This window comes from Crocodylus porosus, unplaced genomic scaffold, assembly GCF_001723895.1.
Source record: "Crocodylus porosus isolate Cpor-Errol unplaced genomic scaffold, CroPor_comp1, whole genome shotgun sequence".
Classification (NCBI taxonomy): domain Eukaryota; kingdom Metazoa; phylum Chordata; order Crocodylia; family Crocodylidae; genus Crocodylus; species Crocodylus porosus.
This window is the reverse complement of record NW_017728902.1, coordinates 116,655-134,125: the sequence shown is the minus strand read 5'-3', so window position 1 is coordinate 134,125 and position 17,471 is coordinate 116,655. Positions and strand designations below refer to the sequence as shown.

The 17,471-nt window shown below is 42.0% G+C and overlaps 1 protein-coding gene across 3 annotated transcripts in view; it reads right to left on the bottom strand.

Annotated features, from left to right (window-relative positions):
- SWT1 (SWT1, RNA endoribonuclease homolog) overlaps window positions 1-17,471 on the bottom strand; it is a 69,307-nt gene that overhangs the window by 9,014 nt on the left and 42,822 nt on the right. For all 3 annotated transcript variants that reach the window (XM_019556682.1, XM_019556680.1, XM_019556681.1), the window contains exon 16: window positions 1,897-1,963. In XM_019556682.1, the coding sequence (XP_019412227.1) occupies window positions 1,897-1,963 (67 nt within the window). The remainder of the gene's footprint in view (window positions 1-1,896; window positions 1,964-17,471) is intronic.

Below are 17,471 nucleotides of genomic sequence, written 5' to 3'. Positions count from 1 at the left end.
ATCAATGAAACCTGTAGATTTACTGTTACAAAGAGCCACCACACTAATTTGGTATGTACTTTTGCTACCTAGAAGCCACATCAAGTATACACATTTATGTATGCCATTACTGCTTAATATTTTTTATTTACTGTTGAATAGTTTTAAGTTTTTAGTACATAAGAAAATGGCCAGTATCAGTGATATATTCCCCTAAAGGACTGAGCTCTTAATATATGACATGATCTGACCTGTTGTGTAATATTTATAAAATCTTAACCTCCAAAGTTAGGCATCCCCCCTCCACCCAAAATTCTCTACATTTCCATAGAAAAAAGAAAACAAAGCAAGAACCAAAACAGCCTGTACTCAAAGTTTATGAAGAGAGACTCATGGATTAAGTATTTTTGTTTTTAATTAAAAGGTTCAAGAGAATAAGTTTAGGCTTTATCAGTCAATTAAAATGTATTTTTAAACTCTCTTTTTATATTAATCAACCTTATAATGACCAATTTAAAAAAAAAAAAAAAATCACACAACTGATAAAATATGCACATGCCCTTATGATTAAGTATGTAACCAGCAGGCACCCAAGGCTAGACAACTGGAAAAAAAGTGTGAGAGATTATGTAGTTTGAGGGGGTATAAATGTATTGTATCAAGATTTGGAGACTGTTCTGTACATGTTGGAAGACAATGACACCATCAGCACTCTTGCAACAGAAGCAAATTAGGCATGATTATTTTTGCAGCTGTGTAAGTGTTTCTGCTTTCTGGGGAAAGCGTTCTTTTGATGCTGACTTTTAAAGCGGTTTTATTTTCCAACATTGATAGTTTAAACTGTTGTACTGGAATTACATTCAGAGGCATGTATTAAAATGCCTCAAGGAAGATGATGACTTAGTGAAAAAGGGTCTGAAAAAAATCATTAAAAAAAACAGTTAAGTTAGGTTTATGTTTCAAGGATGACTTAAGGGGGTATTTCAATATATACCAATTTAAGAAGAAAATGGATACAATCCCACAATCATGCTTTCTGCTATGCATGTGTGGCATTGCAGGAAGCACAATTGTGGATTGCGCATTAGATCTCATCACACCTTTACCTGCATGTACAGAGAGGGGCCCTAAAGCAAAGAATTTAAGAGCTGGATAAAATTTTACTAATGGGGAAAATAGACACCGATGGGGAATTTTACTTGAAGTCGCACCATCAATCAGTCTCTATGGGAGAGTTAGAAGGGGGGAGAGAGAAAAATCACTCTTCCATTTTCTAGTCCTGAGCTACAGCTGTAATATCCAGTCCTAAAGGATCGCATTGCTGGATTGCTAATTTCTGTTCCCAGAAAACTCTTTTAATTATGCCAAGTTCAAGAAGTTAGAATGATTTCTAAGTATCTTGATTAATACTAGTATTGCTTTTTAAATATAATGACAGTATATGTTAACTAGTTGAGATCTCATCTGCAAGGGACTATAAGGCCAAACTAAATACTAGTAAATATAAACAGTAACCTCAGTTTTAATTTTTCCAACTTGCAACACGTCCTATTAACTAGTTTTGTTATCTTCTTGTAAATATTAAAGGAAAACTACAGGTCATCCAATATCACCAAGAATTTTTTTTTTTTTTTTACCCATTAATGAGAACATCAGGAACAGTGAGTATATGAAATTACAACACTGGAGTTGACAGAAGTATGCACATACTTAAAATTTCTTTAACAAAAAGAGAAAAAATCTGATGGGGGATAAAATTTACTTCCGCCCCTTGTACCCGATGGCCAACCACCCCAGTAAAACTTCAAGATTCTACTTTAATGGGCCCAAGAAGTTAGCTGCATCACTAAATCGCCTCATTACAATTGCCTTTTTACAAATAAATCAATTATGGAAACTTAAAGAGAGATTTCATACCTCATTACTAGTTAGGAAGTTATAGAGAGTCCAAATATCTTCAAAATTGCTGTTTGGAGTCAAGATTCTGAAAAGAAAAAAAAGGTTTTGTTTTGTGTTGTCTTGTTTATAAAAGGATATTTTCTAGAACAGTGAAGTCTGTAATATAATTTTAAAAAATTGGTAAGACATGAAAAAGACTGTATATTAAAAATTTTATTTAGTTCTTTAAGCCAAAGAAAGATGAGAAAAGGAAATTCTTATCTTTAATCCTCACCCACCCACACAGATGCATGCAAACCAAAACAAATTAAATAAGATTATTCTACAAAATGAGAAGTGAAGGTTTTTCTTAATTAAAAATTCTAATGCAGTTTTGACATAAGCCATTCCAATATATGAACAGTAAAAAAATAAGAACTTCTTAACAAGTCTTTTATTTGCTACTAGCAGATTTTCTTATTTTAACTTGAATAGAGAACTGACAAAATATGTGAAACTTTCTAACAGTAACAAATAGAAGGACTAGATGTAGTTTCAACCAATACTACGTATAGCTTGAACTTCTGCATAGGTGATGTACTGCTACCTCCCCATCAATAGAATGGACTGGGTGAGGGGTTTGAGGTGCTGAAAAGGTGTGTGAAGAATCAGACTGACCTCTAAAGTATTTGTGTCTTTTATCCATTCATAAAACTCATATAAAACACTGTGAGAAGTATTTTCAAACCCTCCTACTGCTCTCTCAGTAGAAACTATGCATGTACAAGCATTTACTTGTTTCTCCTAGGGGAGAAATGCCCCTTCTGGGAAAATGATCTTTCCAACCTGGAAAAATCTCCTTTACAAAAAAGAATCTCTTGCAAAAGCAAATGCTTGCACATTCTCTTCCCAGTCTGGTCAAGGAGGGGACTGAAGCAGCAGGGCAAAGCCTTCTGCCTTCTGAGTCCAGGCTTCCCATCTGAGGAGCATCCAAGGGGTTTTGCTGCACTGCTCCCTCCACTTGGCTCCCAGCCATCAGGAACTGAGCAGAGAAGTCACTTCTTGCTCCCAACCCACTCCCAGCCCAGGCAGGGCTCTCCTATATCAAGTGTCCCTAGTCTGAAAGAGGGGGTGGGGAAAGAGAGGGAGGGCTTTCTCTTGATGCTTCCCTCTGTTCCTGGACTGGTCTAGACAGGGAAAGCAGCAGCTGGCACCACCTCCTGAGGAATAGGCTGGAGATTTTGCCCTGCTCTTCCCTCCTCTCTGCTGCTGGCGAGCAAAAGCAGAAGGAAAAGGGCTGTTCCCCATCCATCCCCCAGACCTGTCTGGGGAAAGCGTGCAGAGTCTTTCCCTGCTGCTCCACTCCCTTGAGGACTGAGAGGAATGGAGTAGCCACTGTTTCCCTTGCACCCCAGTCTGGGGAAGACACGAAGAACAGGGGGGAAGGGGCAGCTTCTGGCTGAATAATGTATGCTTCCTCTCCCAGAAAGAGTTCTACAGGTAGAAAGTTTTGAAAAACCTCCACCTGTCGATATGCGCACCTGTTTGTGGCCGTATTCACTCCATACTTATTAAATCTTTTTCATTTTTTGAGACGTCAACAAAAAATAATCATTTCTAAGTGTTGTGGTATTTCTTGGCTGGGATTAAAATACATTTCTCGGGGGCGAGGGGGAGGCATGAAAATCAGATCGTACTACAGGATAAACAGGCCACTATCACTAGTAATCCCAATGTAGACCTCTACAGCAAAATTACTGTAAAAGCTCCTAAGCTCTTGGCATCTCTGACTGTATCACAGTTAAGACTGACACTGATTGGCTGTGACACAGTTAAGACTGACACTGATTGGCTGCGAGTGGTCATCAAGCCAAAATGCTGATTCAGCTGACAGTCCTTCTCAGGTACGTTAGGATGTCAGTTTAATGAACAACTCATTATCTACAACACAAATAAATTCTCCAGATTTTGGTATGGTAATGTGGTTTCCATAGCTGACAGGTTTGTTTTTTTTTTTTTATAGCTCACTGCACTAAATTATCCAGGTGTTCAAATATGGAAAACAACAAAATAAATTTGCATTTTTTAATTATCTGCATTCAAGGTCAATACTTTCTGCCCTAGACAGTAACAAGGTACAATACGCATACACAAAGAATCTGGCAGATGTAGCAGGCAGGCAGACAGATCATGGGCGCCTGAGGGGCAGATGCAAAGTATAAACTGTTGAGGGGAACACCAGGCTGGGAAATTTGTGGGCATTTTGGCATGGCAGCTCTGGGCTATGCCATTCTGGGAGGCAATGTATATCCCTCAGTAACCATTATGCTCTGCTGTGGCTCAGTAAGAGATGCAATGACTTTGGGTGGAAGTGAGCCCACCATACAGCTCAACACCTGCCATGCATTCTGGGTTACAGGAATCCACGTATGAATGCTAGGTAAGATGAGACATACAGAAGGTATGCCTTTTCATTCATTTTTCAACTTTTTATAACCATTCAGGGCTCGAATTAAATCTCAGACAAAGGGGTGTTTTGGTAAACTTTGACAAAAGTGAGTTCAGCCACTATGGTATTCTGCAATACTGAAAGAACTACACAACCACTATAATTAGTGCAAAAAGCTGCAACTAGAAACTTCAAACACTGGCCTAAAGGCTCACACAGATTTTAACAATCCAAGTTTAAGAAAAATCAGTTCAGTACTTCAACATTTTGAGAAGACTTTCTTCAAACATGTGATTATCAATTAGAAGAATTTGAATGAAAGGGAATTCCAAAATTGGACAGTTTTTAGGGGACCTTCTCCCATTTGAATTCTCCTGCTGATGGATATAAAGTAGACAGGACCCGTGTATATCAGTCCATATTCCCAACCTTTAAAAGCAAAAAGATTAAAATAGATTGGCCTTCCTCTAAAAAGGAAATCATGAGGCAATTGGTAAAGCAGCATTGGACTTGACAGTTTTCTCAGATTTTTACATATTGTGCACTTGTTCTAGCCCTGGGGTGCCCAACCTGCAGCACAGGTACCACAAACGGCACCGGCAACCTGTGTGTGTGGTGCATGGCAAACTGGGGAGGGGACTTCCAGAAGTCACTTAATCACATCAATAGATTTTGGCCTTTGCTACAGTAGCATAATAAGTAGACTTGTAGAATGGGGTGGTTGAGGAAGGGGGTGGAGACACGACTCCAAGTCTGGGGGAGGAAGAGAGGCACAGGATATGACAGCAGGGGAGAAGAGTAGGGAAAACCCAGGTTCTGAGGGTGGGGACAGGAGCAACACTCTTACGCAGGACGGGAGCTCCAAGTCCCACCTTAACGATTGCTACTGGCACATGTGCTATGCTCACCCTCGCTGTTGCCCTTAAAGCAGCAGCTGCATCAGCCACAGCAACTGGGGACTGTTTTGGAGTTCTCATGGAAAGACAAGTCTACATATTTTTCTTTAAAAATATAATTGAAGAATGATGGTTTTCTGGATACTGATTCATTGAATGACAGAAAATCAGGGTTAGAAGGGACCTCAGGAGGTCATCTAATCCAACCTCCTGCTCAAAGCTCCAGCTAGATCATCCCAGCCAAGGCTGTGTCTAGCCAAGACTTAAAAACCTCAAAGGATGGAGATTCCACCACCTCTCTGGGTAATCTGGTCCAGTGCTTTACTACCCTCCTAGTGAGACAGTTTTTTCCAATATCTAACCTAAACTTCCGTTGCTGCAACCTGAAACCATTACTCCTTGTTCTGTCATCTGCCACTGCTGAGAACAATCCAGCTCAGCATTTCCCAACCTTTTTTCACCATGGAACACCCACCTAAATAAAAAAGCACCACAGCACACCAGACACAGAAGTGGTGGGGAGGGGTGCTGTGCAGCCAGCCAGCCAGTATTTTGGGCTGGAGCCATGCTCCCCATCTGTCCATCCACAGCAGCAGCAGGTGGGGGGCATGGCTCCAGCCCAAAATGCTGCGGCACACCTGGACGTGTCTGATGGCACACCAGTTGGGAAACAGTGGTCTAGCTCCATGCTCTTTGGAACTACCCTTCAGGTAGCTGGTTGCTATTAAATTCTCCCTCCATCTTCTCTTCTCCAGACTGAAGAAAGCCCAGTTCCCTCAGCCTGTCTTCATCAGCCACGTGCCCCAGCCCCCTAACCATTTTTGTTGCCCTTTGCTGGACTTGCTCCAATTCCATCCTTTCAGTTGGGGGGAGGGGCAACAAAACTGGACAGTACTCCAGATATGGCTTCACAATTGCAGAAAAGAGAGAAATAATCACTTCCCTTAATCTGCTGGAAACTCACCTACTAATTCAGCCCAGGGCAACAAGGACACATTGTTGGCTCATATTCAGCTTGTCCACTGTAACCCCCAAGTCCTTTTCTGAAGAGGAGCTGCTTAGGTAATCAGTTCCCAGCCTCGGTGCATGGGACTGTTTCATCCTAAGTACAGGACTTTGTGCTTGTCCTTTTTGAACCTCATGGGATTTCTTTTGGTCCAACTCTCCAATTTATCAAGCTCTCTCCAAATCCTAGCCCCACCCTCCATTATATGCAGTACTCCCTCCCACCCCCTGCCCCCCCAGCTTGGTGTCATCTGCAAGCTTGCTGAGGCTGCACTCCATCCCATCTTCCTGGCTGTTGATGAAGATGTTGAACAAAACTGGCCAAAAACCACCCTCTGGGGCACTTCACTTGATGCTGACTGCCAGCCAGACACTGAGCCACTGCTTGCTACCCTTTGAGCCCAACCATCCAGACAGTTTTCTATCCACCTTAGAGTCCATTCATCCAACTTGTACTTTCTTAGCTTGCTTGCAATAACGCTGTGGGAGACCGCATCAAAAGCCTTGCTAAAGTCAAGGTATACCATATCCACTGCTCTCCTCACATACACAGAGCCAGTCATCTCATCACAGAAGGCAGTCAGGTTGCTCAGACAGGACTTGCCCACAGTCAGTCCATGCTGACTGTTCCTCATCATGTCCAAGTGCCTAGAAATGGATTCCTTGATGACCTGCTCCATGATTTTTCCAAAGACTGAGGTGAGGCTGACCAGTCTGTAGGTCTCTGGATCTCCCTCCTTTCCTTTCTTAAAGATGGGCACTATATTTCCCCTTTTCTAATCATCCAAGTCCTCTCCCAACCACCACAAGTTTTCAAAGATAATGGCCAGCAGCTCTGCAATCCTATCAGCCAATTCTTTCAGCACCCTTGGGTGCACTGCATCTGGCCCCATGGAACTGTACATGTCCAGCTTTTCTAAACAGTCCCTAACCTGTTCTTTCACCACTGTCAGCTGCTCACCGCCTCCCCAGTCTGTGCTGCCAGGTGCAGTTGTCTGGGAGCTGACCTTGCCTGTGAAGACGAGGCGAGAAAGTCATCGAGTACTTCAGCCTTTTCCATATCATCTGTCACTCTACTCATGAGGCTTTATCCCAGTCAAGTTATTAAACAGAAACTTCCCAGAGTAGGCACTGAATGAACCAGGCAGAGCTGGTCTCCATCTCCATTAATTATCTCCACATATTCTCCTATGAAGATAAGGACTTGGAAGCCTACATATTTTTGTTTTGAGGCTCAAAAAATACCACTAAGCTACTAAAAACACTTACAAAATGAAACTGAAGAAACAGTATATTATCATCGCCTTTCCCTAAAAATAAGAGACAGGAATAAATACAAGCAGTGGCTCAGACAAAAGAAAGCAGTTTGGCATGCTGCTTGGGGAGGGCGAAAGCAGGAGAGAGCTTAGGAATCTTGGCCCTGGAGAACAGGAAGCCCTTGTGGGCCTCTTCATACCTCACAGGTATTCTGCTGTCTTGGCTTATGACGGTGATGGTCCTATGTACACAGTACAATAACTTCAACATGTATAATTGTATGCATCTATATAAGCCAGCTCTGAAACACAGTCTTCAAGTATCCTGGAACTAACGACTAGAAGACCGAGTAAGAAGGATTCTTGTCTGAGATATTATGGAGAGAAAGGGGAGGAAAAAAATCAGTCCTCTAAAGGGCTAGGCTAGCTAGACTAGCAAGAAAGGCATTATATGAACAGCAAAAGGACCAGATTAAGAAGGGGAAACTAACACGCATTCAGTTACTACAAATATCAAGATGCTGATAAAATCAACTGAGGGACAGAAAAGGAAAAAAATCCTATGGCTATCTAAATATGAATGGTAGTAATCTGGGTAACAAATAAAGGGAACAAGTTACTCACTTAGCAGAAAATAATCAACTTAGTATTACTAAAGCCTAGCAGAAAAATTTGAAAGATTGGAATATTAAAAATCAAGGGTCATGAAAAGAGTGAAGGTACCAAAAAGGAATGTAGATGGAGAATGGAGTGCAAGTCATTGACTCGGTCATTGTGAATACCTACAGATCAATATCCCAAGAGATGATACACAAGATTGGGTAACTGGTTGCTGTCTGAGGTGATAACCAACTGTAGTGGGCAAAGATGACTGGCAATCTCATTTTATTATGAGGAACTTCAGCCTAAAAAACATGCTCTGATACTAAACCACTGTCAGAATTTCTAAGAGTTATCAATAATTTCTCAAGTGCTATATCCAACACAAGTCACTCTATACTGAGCCTTGTCCTGATGAAAACAGAGGACCTGATCATACAACTAAAAGTAAGTTACTACTTTAGTGCAAATGAATGCAACTTAAATTGTAATTGTTATATGCTAACATACCCAATATCCAGTAATCCGTAGGTGGCACCTTAAAAAAGCAATTACACAAAGCTAATGACGATTATGAACCAAATCAGCTAGCAGAAAGAATTTAAAGATGCAAATATGTATGATAACTGGGAACTTATGAAAATTTGCTAAATGTCCAGAATGCCATAATTGCACAATTGAGAGAAGCAGCTACGTGGATTGAACACAAACTTGGTTCAGGAAAAGAAGACTGAAATTCTATCTACTAATCTTACCAAACAAGCTTTTAAATGAGCTTTTAACTTCAACAGAAGTTTTTAAATCAAGACTGATGTCCCCCTCCCCATCCCCTCTCTCGTCTTCAGCATTGTGATTTTGTTCAGATAGTAATTAAAACCAGGAAACCCTGTGGCCCATGTAGGAGGTCAAAGAAAATGATTGCTAGTCCCTTCTGGATTCAATTTATAAACTGGTATACCTGAAAACTTGCTCAAGATGGTACAGTATTTTGGTTGTACTCACTAAAAAAAAGTTGCATAATTTCCCCACCAAAAATACGGATATAGAAAGAAGTTATTACATAACTTCCCCCACAAATTCTTCAAAAGTCAATCTTTATAGAATGTGCCTATTATTGTTTTCTACTAAATACCAGAGTCTTGTAACAAAAGCACTGCAGGAAATTAAACATGCTTGTGAGCCAGCATCATCATTTTAGAAAATGGTAAATAAGAGAACATCACAATTTTATAATCCTCTACTGTTCTTAAATAGACCATGTTCCTTTCCAGTCCTGCAAGCACCACTTTGCTTTAAACAATAGTTTCTGTTTTAAACAGAAGATGGATGTAAAACTAGGCTTTGAGACCCAGAAATCTCTTAAAGTTTGGATTACTGCCCTCCAGAAGTATTCTGGGAACCAAAGAATGTTCAAGAAAGCCATCCCACCAAAATTAAGTACTCAAGAAATAACGTTAAATAAATTTTAATGGGAAATTTAATTATGAAATGTGGATAATATACAAGTGATCAGACAGTACAGGGAGGTCATATCAAGGCAACTATTAAAATCATGATAAAATGTAAAATTCACCTAAAGAAATTAAACCTTAAATTCTAAGTCCTAAAGACTTAATAAACCTCTACTAGGTGGCCAGCCTGTTAAGGGAAAAGTACTTCTTACATAGGTTTCAAAAACTAAGTTTTTAAGCAGCACTAATTTTGGCTCAGCTGCAAATGGGCAATTCAACAAGAGCAGAGTTCAAGACCGAACAGTGAAATTCCAAGGTGGACCTTAATTTTTATATTGAATTACCTGACCCAATTTTCCTAACAGATTGTATTTTAATTAATCTGCCTATTTGTATCCCTTATTCAAACTACATCTTGTCCTAAGCCAAATCTAACTGGCATAAAACTAGTCAGCAAACTCTAAATTACCTTTAGCTGACTATATTTCCCTCGCTTTATGCAGGTTCTGTATGTGCGAATTTACTCTTATGTGATGATCCTTTTTATACCAAAAATTTGTTATATGCAAGGTAAATTCACTCTTATGCAATGGGTGTGGTGGAAGCCCGCAGTCAGCTGCTTTGTGCGGTGCATTGTGGGAGTGACACACACCAAAATATAGTCTGTGTGGATCTTTGCTCCTCACTCATTGTCTGCAATACATGTTTCTGTAGTTGCCATCCCCATTATGATAGTGCCCTGTGCTTGTGTGTACTGTCTGCTGTTGGCAAGTACCAAAACTGCCTCGTAAAAGTGGTAGAAATGGGCCAGGGGTCAGTATAGTCGAGGTCTTGGAACCTATCCCTATTTGTTACATTGTAAAGTGAGTAGCCTTTATGTGACTTCAAGTTATGCGCCATTTTCCAGGAATGCATGTACAGCATAAAGCAAGGGAAACCTGTACTTCTAATCTTTCTCATGCCTTCTAAACTCTTCTCCTCTATGATACTCTCTTGTCTGCTCACTTCCTTTGTCTCCTTCTCTTACGCACAACTCTGGTCAAGTGAATGCGAGAAAATGCTAAACTATATTGTCATTATGCAGCTTGGGGCCTACTACTAGAACATAAAATCTTATATTGTATCCCATCACTTTATCTCAGCCTCTGTTGCTCATGCTTATCTAGTTTCATTGGGAATATTTAGTTCTCAGCTGGGGAAGTGTATCTAAAAACAGACTCCCGTTTCATAAACACAGCGAGTTAAAGGAAGGCTGGGACCAACCGGCTAAGCAGCAACTCTGCAGAAAAGGACCTGGGGGCAACAATGGACAATAAGCTGAATATGAGCCAACAATGTGCCCTTATTGCAAAGAAGGTTAATGGCATAGTGGGCTGCATCAGGAGGAGCACTGCTAGCAGATCAAGGGAAGTGATTCTTCCCCTCTCTTCTGCACTGATAAAGCCACATCTGGAGTAGCGTGTCATTTTGGGCCCCCTACTACAGATAGGATGTAGACAAGTCCAGTGGAGGGTAACAAAAAATATTAGGGGGCAGCAGGGGCACATGACTTATGAGGACAGGCTGACTGAACTGGGCACATTTAGTCTGGAGAAGAATGGGGATTTAATAGCACCCTTTAACTACCTGAAGGGTGGTTTCAAAGAGGATGGAGCCAGGCTGTTCTCTGTGGTAGCAGATGACAGAACAAGGAGCAATGGTCTGAAGCTGCAGCAAGGGAAGTTTAGATTTGTGTGAAAGATCCGAGGGTACTCACCCCATGCGTCCTCCCAACTACAAGCTCCAGGCCAACCAGAATAAAGTCTCCATGCTACAGTGGGAGCTGCCAGCATGCACCAGATCCGCTTTAACACCTCGCCAGCTGAAGCAGATTGGTGGGTTGCAGTGGCCAGGGCAATATCCGGGGCCGAGCAGAGGACCAAAGGAGGCAAGTGAATGGAAGCCGGCAGGCAGGAGGATGGCCATGTCCCGCCTGAGACTGAAGCTCTGGAGACAAGCTGGGTACGGTCTTGGGACTCGGAGGAGCCTTCATCCAAGAGGAGGAAAAGAGGGCAGTCTCTCCCTTGTCTTACCGTTTTCTTCGTTTGGATATTGATTAACCTGCTGCCGCCATCCAATCAAGCTGGATGCGGTAGCAATCAAAGTAGAAGAATGAGAGGAATGGGCATTTTCCTTCACCAGCCCAGTTCCTTCTTTTCGTTTAGTGTTCATTTGACTGTCGCCAGCAGCCAGTTGACATGACTGCAGCAGCAATCAAACAGGAGGAGGTAGAGAGAGGCAGATACCCCCTGCCGTGGCTAGCCTTTCATTGATTAACTGCTTCCGGCAGGCAATCAAGCCAGGCATGGCAGCAATTGTGAAAGAGAGAGAGGAGAAAGAAGAGAAGGAAAAAAAGGAAGACTCATTTCATCCCAATCGCTGAGACTCAACCGTCTGAACGAAGACAGACCAAGTAAAGGGAGTAGCCTTGATCCCAAGGATCTAGAAAGGGACTTGGTAGGTCCAATAAATTTTGTTTCCAGTTTTCTGTTTCATCCGCCCTTTTTTTTCTTTTCGACAGTGTGGTAACCTGAGCGCCAATCAGCTGCCAGCAGCGATCAGGGCAGTGACGTCAACACCCACCCCTTTCCTACTTCCTTAACATCTTCAACAGCCATCAAAAAAAGAAAAAGTCATAGCAGGCAGGAATAAGAGAAAGAGAGAGAGCACACCACCCCGAACAGGCTGGCAGAGGGTAGGACATGTGGGAGAAGACTGGTGAATGTCCGTTGGGTGCAGGGGCACACACCCTTATCCAGTGGCGATCTGACAGTTTGATATTAGGAAAAACTCTTAGTAGGAAGGTAGTAAACCACTGGAACAAGTTACCCAAAGAGGCTGTGGAATCTCCATCCTTTGAGGTGTTTAAGACCGAGCTAGACAAAGCCTTGGCTTGGATGATCTAGTTGGGAATGGTCCAGCTTTGAGCAGGGACTTGGACTAGATGACCTCCTGAGGTCCCTTCCAATCCTAATTTTCTGTGATTTTATAAATCCTCTGTACAACCGTTCTCATTAGGGATTAGAATCTCAGGTTTTTACACATCACAATATTTACTTACAGCTATTTATTTCTTCCCAACATTTAATACTACATATAAAAACAATGATCCATGGAAACCTTTTATACTGAATCCCTGCATTTCAAGATAACTAACAATATATAGGTTGTAAGTCAGCCTATGCTGTACAGTTTAGATCCAGGTTCTAATTCTCCTGAAATTTAGACTGGGAAGCTATGGAAGCAGAAACTAGTGAATGCTGGCTAAGCTGCACGTTTCCTTGCCTTCTGGTGATTATATTCATGAGCTTTCCACCTAAAAAAAAAGCTTTCCCCTTACCAAAGGTAAAGTAACAGAGTCAAGTTACTACACATACACACCCCTAAAAATACTACCTATTTCTAGGGTAAAACAAATCCCTAATAGCACATGACACCTATACAATTTACTAAGAACTGAAGAACACCTTATCCCAATGTGTTTTCCATTTGGTACAGTATTTGGCATATAAAAAAAAATAGCCAGATTGGAAGCTGGCCCAGAAGGTGGGGTTAATATGACAGCTCTTGCAAAAAAGAACACTGATCTAAAAGGATAAGAACTTCAAGTTTCATGAGATATGGAAACTCAGTAACACAGGCACTGAGTACCTTGAAGCACTGGATACACAAGCGTCATTTATGAGCCACAATGTTTTCCTACAGCAACATTTCCCATGGAGATTTTTCATCCAAACACAGTCCTAGCTAGACCTATTTAGTTTATGAAACTGCCACAATATGACCAAAACAACATCTGTATATGTATATGACACATATCTGCTGTTCTGCACAAAATGACTACAATTAGCTTTTAGTAGGCATCTATCTGTCTTGCAAAATACTAGAATTATGCTGGGGCATGAGTTTGCTGAATGTAATCCTTGCTTGAAAATAAAGTAAAGCTGGAGTGACCTCTCCAGGGAACAAAAGCCTGGGCAATATATATGGAGACACTGAAATGCCTACATATTAGTGTTCCCCTCTTGGCCTTGTTGGTTTAATCCAAAGGAAAGGCAGGTGCCAGTATGTCTGGAACCAGCTTGGCTGCAAGAGCTGCCAAAGCAAAGCTGTCCATCAGGGCTTCACTCCTAAACTGGCTGCTGACCAGGGTTAAAGAGCCCAGCCTACACTATCACGGAACACTAATGTAATACAGAATTTCATTAGCATCAAAAAGAGGGATCTATTATGACCTAGGATTAGGATTTTTTCAGTTATTTCAACTTCCTGGAAAATATCCTAGCAGTACACAAACTACTCTATAGTGGGATTAATAATAGCCAAATCCCTTTGTAGAAAGTCCTTTAAATAGTGCTTTTTATGCAGGCTTTGTATACAATGAACTATATTCTGTTTTTTATCATATGTAATTCCTGCTCTTGATATACAACATCGCTCTGGGATACATTGCACCATATTTATCTACAACACCTCCCACAGCCCCTGGCTATGTGGGTGCTTCTCTTGCCCATTCCCCATTGAGAGCATCGCTAAGCTTCGTTGCTTAGTGACTTCAAGAGCATGGAAACTGAAGTACAAACATGTAAGCCCACATTATTTAAAAGTTCCCTTCCCGCCAGCACGGGTTTAGTGCTGTCTGGGCTCTTTTGACTTAGCAGGATGTTAGGCATCTCTGTTTCATCCAGCGTGAAGTGCGGGGTGTTGATGCTTGCTGCTCTCCTTTGGTTTTCCTGATGCTCAGCTTTAGTGCTGTACAGACCCAACAAAAATGCTGTATTAGACTTTTGATCTCTGTCAGATTGAAAGTGACATTTCAGAGGCTGTCATCTTTTTAAAAGTTGATTCGTCTAGTATGGGGGGAAGGGTGGGTTATGCCAGGAGCATTTCTTGGGAGCCTTTTTCAGGGTTTAATATTCATGGTGTGTATTGCTACAAAAAATTACTGTAATTGCTCTAACGCACACCTTTGTTTTGCTGTTGTCTACTACCCGATAAAAGCAATAGGAGTTGCGGCCCTACATTGGGTTGCAGAACACAGGTGAACAAAAATGGTCTTTCCTGCCTAATACAGGGGCTGGACCCAACGATCTTACAAGGTCCCTTCCGGCCCCTTACAATCTATGAATCTATGAAAAACGAACAAGTCCATGCAGTCCATGAGAGACGGAAACTGTTATCCACACTTTACAGACAGGGAAACAGAGATAGAGGTGTTAAGCAATTTACTTAGATTAGAATCTATGAGAGCTGCTCAGACCATGGCTTTTAAATTCAATACAGATTCAATCAGTTAGAGGTTGGAAAATAATGCTCAGCACTTTCCAAGTTGAGCATTATTCTTCATCTTATTTCTAAAGTATGCTGCCAGAGTACATATAAACATTAAATGACAGAGTTACTGGGGGACTCCAGGTCAGAGGCCTAGTGCCTGGACTAAATATCTTGGCATGATGCGAAGACAAAAAGCAAACTTGACATGAACAGAAACAAAAAAGGCATTGGTTACTAATCTGTGGAACAGCTAATTACTAGATGAAATCAGCCAACAGAAAGTAGAACCAGTTTTTATACAACTGCAAATCCCTATTTTTAACTGAGTCTATTCCCAAATGTTCAATTTGGTAGCTTTGCCAGTGGAGCATTGTGTAAATGTGTATTAAAAACGTATTTCAGAGGGACTCTGCTACACTCTGAATCTCATGATTCTCTGTACTGCTATCATAGATTGTTAAAATGTTTTGCTTGCATAAGAATTTACAGTCCCACCTATTACAGCTTAAGTCATTACACTTTCAACTAAATTTAAAATTAAAGAGTTAGCATCCAAGCCTTAGCCAAATACAATTGCTTCATGACAGCGACCGCACAACACTGTAGACTCTTTATATTGTATTTTAACATTCTTCTGCTATGTTCTGAATGAACGATTCTTTCATATAGTACGTCTTATCCATTACCAACTGATCTTTGGTATGCATCTGGTGAAATTTAAGTCATAGCTACTGCAGACTCTCTTGAAAAAAAATGTGCATCAGTGTACAACTAATACTGTAATTTGCATAAGTGAACAATACAAGGTCACTGACATCACCTCCTTCACTGAAACCTTGAACAAGCAACTTTAAACGCAGTAGAGACTAAAAGAATTCTGTTCATGTCAGAACTTCAAAACCTGGCCAACAAATATGTAATAATGTTCAGATATTTCTGACAAGACTGAGGGTAAACATTTAAGTTGATGCAAAGTCTGTCCAAGTCGTAACCTGGGAATGAAGGGAAAGCGATAGCATCTAGAGTATGAAATGTGTTACTCTGCAAACTTATCCACTGGAGTTGGTTCTGTTGTGGGAATAAGAAAAAAAAAATAAAACTTTAGCATATGAACTTGTTACTATTACTGTTCAAATATCTACAAGTGATTTTACAGCAATGCAATTTCAAAACAATCTCTTAATTAGTAGTTTCCCTATCCTAAATTTGGTGACTATTTTTCTTGCAGCTTGGTCCATACTACAAGTCTTTCTAGATTTTAAGTTTTGGTTTTTTAACTTGTCTAAGTACCTCCTTGCTGCAGTAGGTGGAAAGAAGAGGACAGCGAAAGGAGGATGACACCATCTCGGTTGTCCTTAATCATCCAGTAAAAAGTATGCATGCAAGAAACTTTGCCACTGCCAAGCTGACAACTGATTAAAAGCATGTTGAAGGCATATCTCAATGTATGAGGTCTCTCTTTTTCTTCCACTTATTCCTTCCATTGAAGCTTGTATAGTCAATGCCCATCAAGGCTAGTTCTCTAGTGAACATATGGGTAACAGATGGAAAAACCATCTACATTTTAGATGGTTCAGTTTGGTCCATACACAGTGAGAGTAAGGAAAGAGCATACACAGGAGAAAGAAGCAACAAGACAGGCATAAAGGAAAGAACAAATCATAACTATTCAAAGACGGGTATTGACATAGACCCAGGGCTCTTGTTTAAGAAGTACAAACCCATCTGAATGATGAAAGAGTAAATCAGGCCTTTCCAATGCTAGCAAGAGTTCTATTGCTGGTATTTCATTTGAGGAAATCACATAAACCGGGTGGGGGAAAGAGGGGCAAAACATGGCCCGTGGGCCAGATCTGGCCTGCCAGGCAAATCCATCCAGCCCACAGGGCCTCTACATAAGCCTTGGTCCTCACTGCCCCTCTGCAAGCTGGGCCTCCATGCAGGAGGTACAGCTCTGGCTGCTAACCAACTACGTCCCCCACCCCAAGCTAGGGGGCACTAGAGACAAGAAGCCTACCAGAGGCTTTTACTTGTTCCCCCCATGGCTGTTCCCAGCCCCCCTGTCTGCGACAGTGGGAATTCAGGTAAAGGCACCACCAGGCCGGGCCCAAGGACTCCCACGGGCCGGGAGTGCAGGGAGCTACACAATGAGGCCAAGCTGGGCTGGCCCTGCACGGTGCAGGAGCTGCGTGATATGGGGCTGGGTGGGGCTGGACCCACACACTGTCATCTCCTGTGGCCAAGGACTCTGGTAGGAGCGCGGGGAGCTACATATTATGGAGTCCATCCAGGCTGCCCCTGCACCCTGCCACCATGTGCAGATGGGGACTGGGGTGAGAGCACAGGAGCCACACACTATGGGGCAGGTGGGACTAGCCCTACACACTGCCATCATGTGCAGCTGGGAACTCAGGAGGAAGCTGCAGCTATGGGGCTGGGTGGCCGTGGCCCCGCACGCTGCTACCACGGGAAGCTGGGGACTCGGGCGGTAGTGCTATTGGCTGGCCCTGAGTGCTACCACCACCCAAGACCAGGGACTGGGGTGGGAGCATGGGAAGCTGCACATTATGTGGTTGGGAGGGGCTGGCCCCACTCACTACCACCACATGCAGCTCCAGGGACTGGCACACTCCAGGGACTCTGA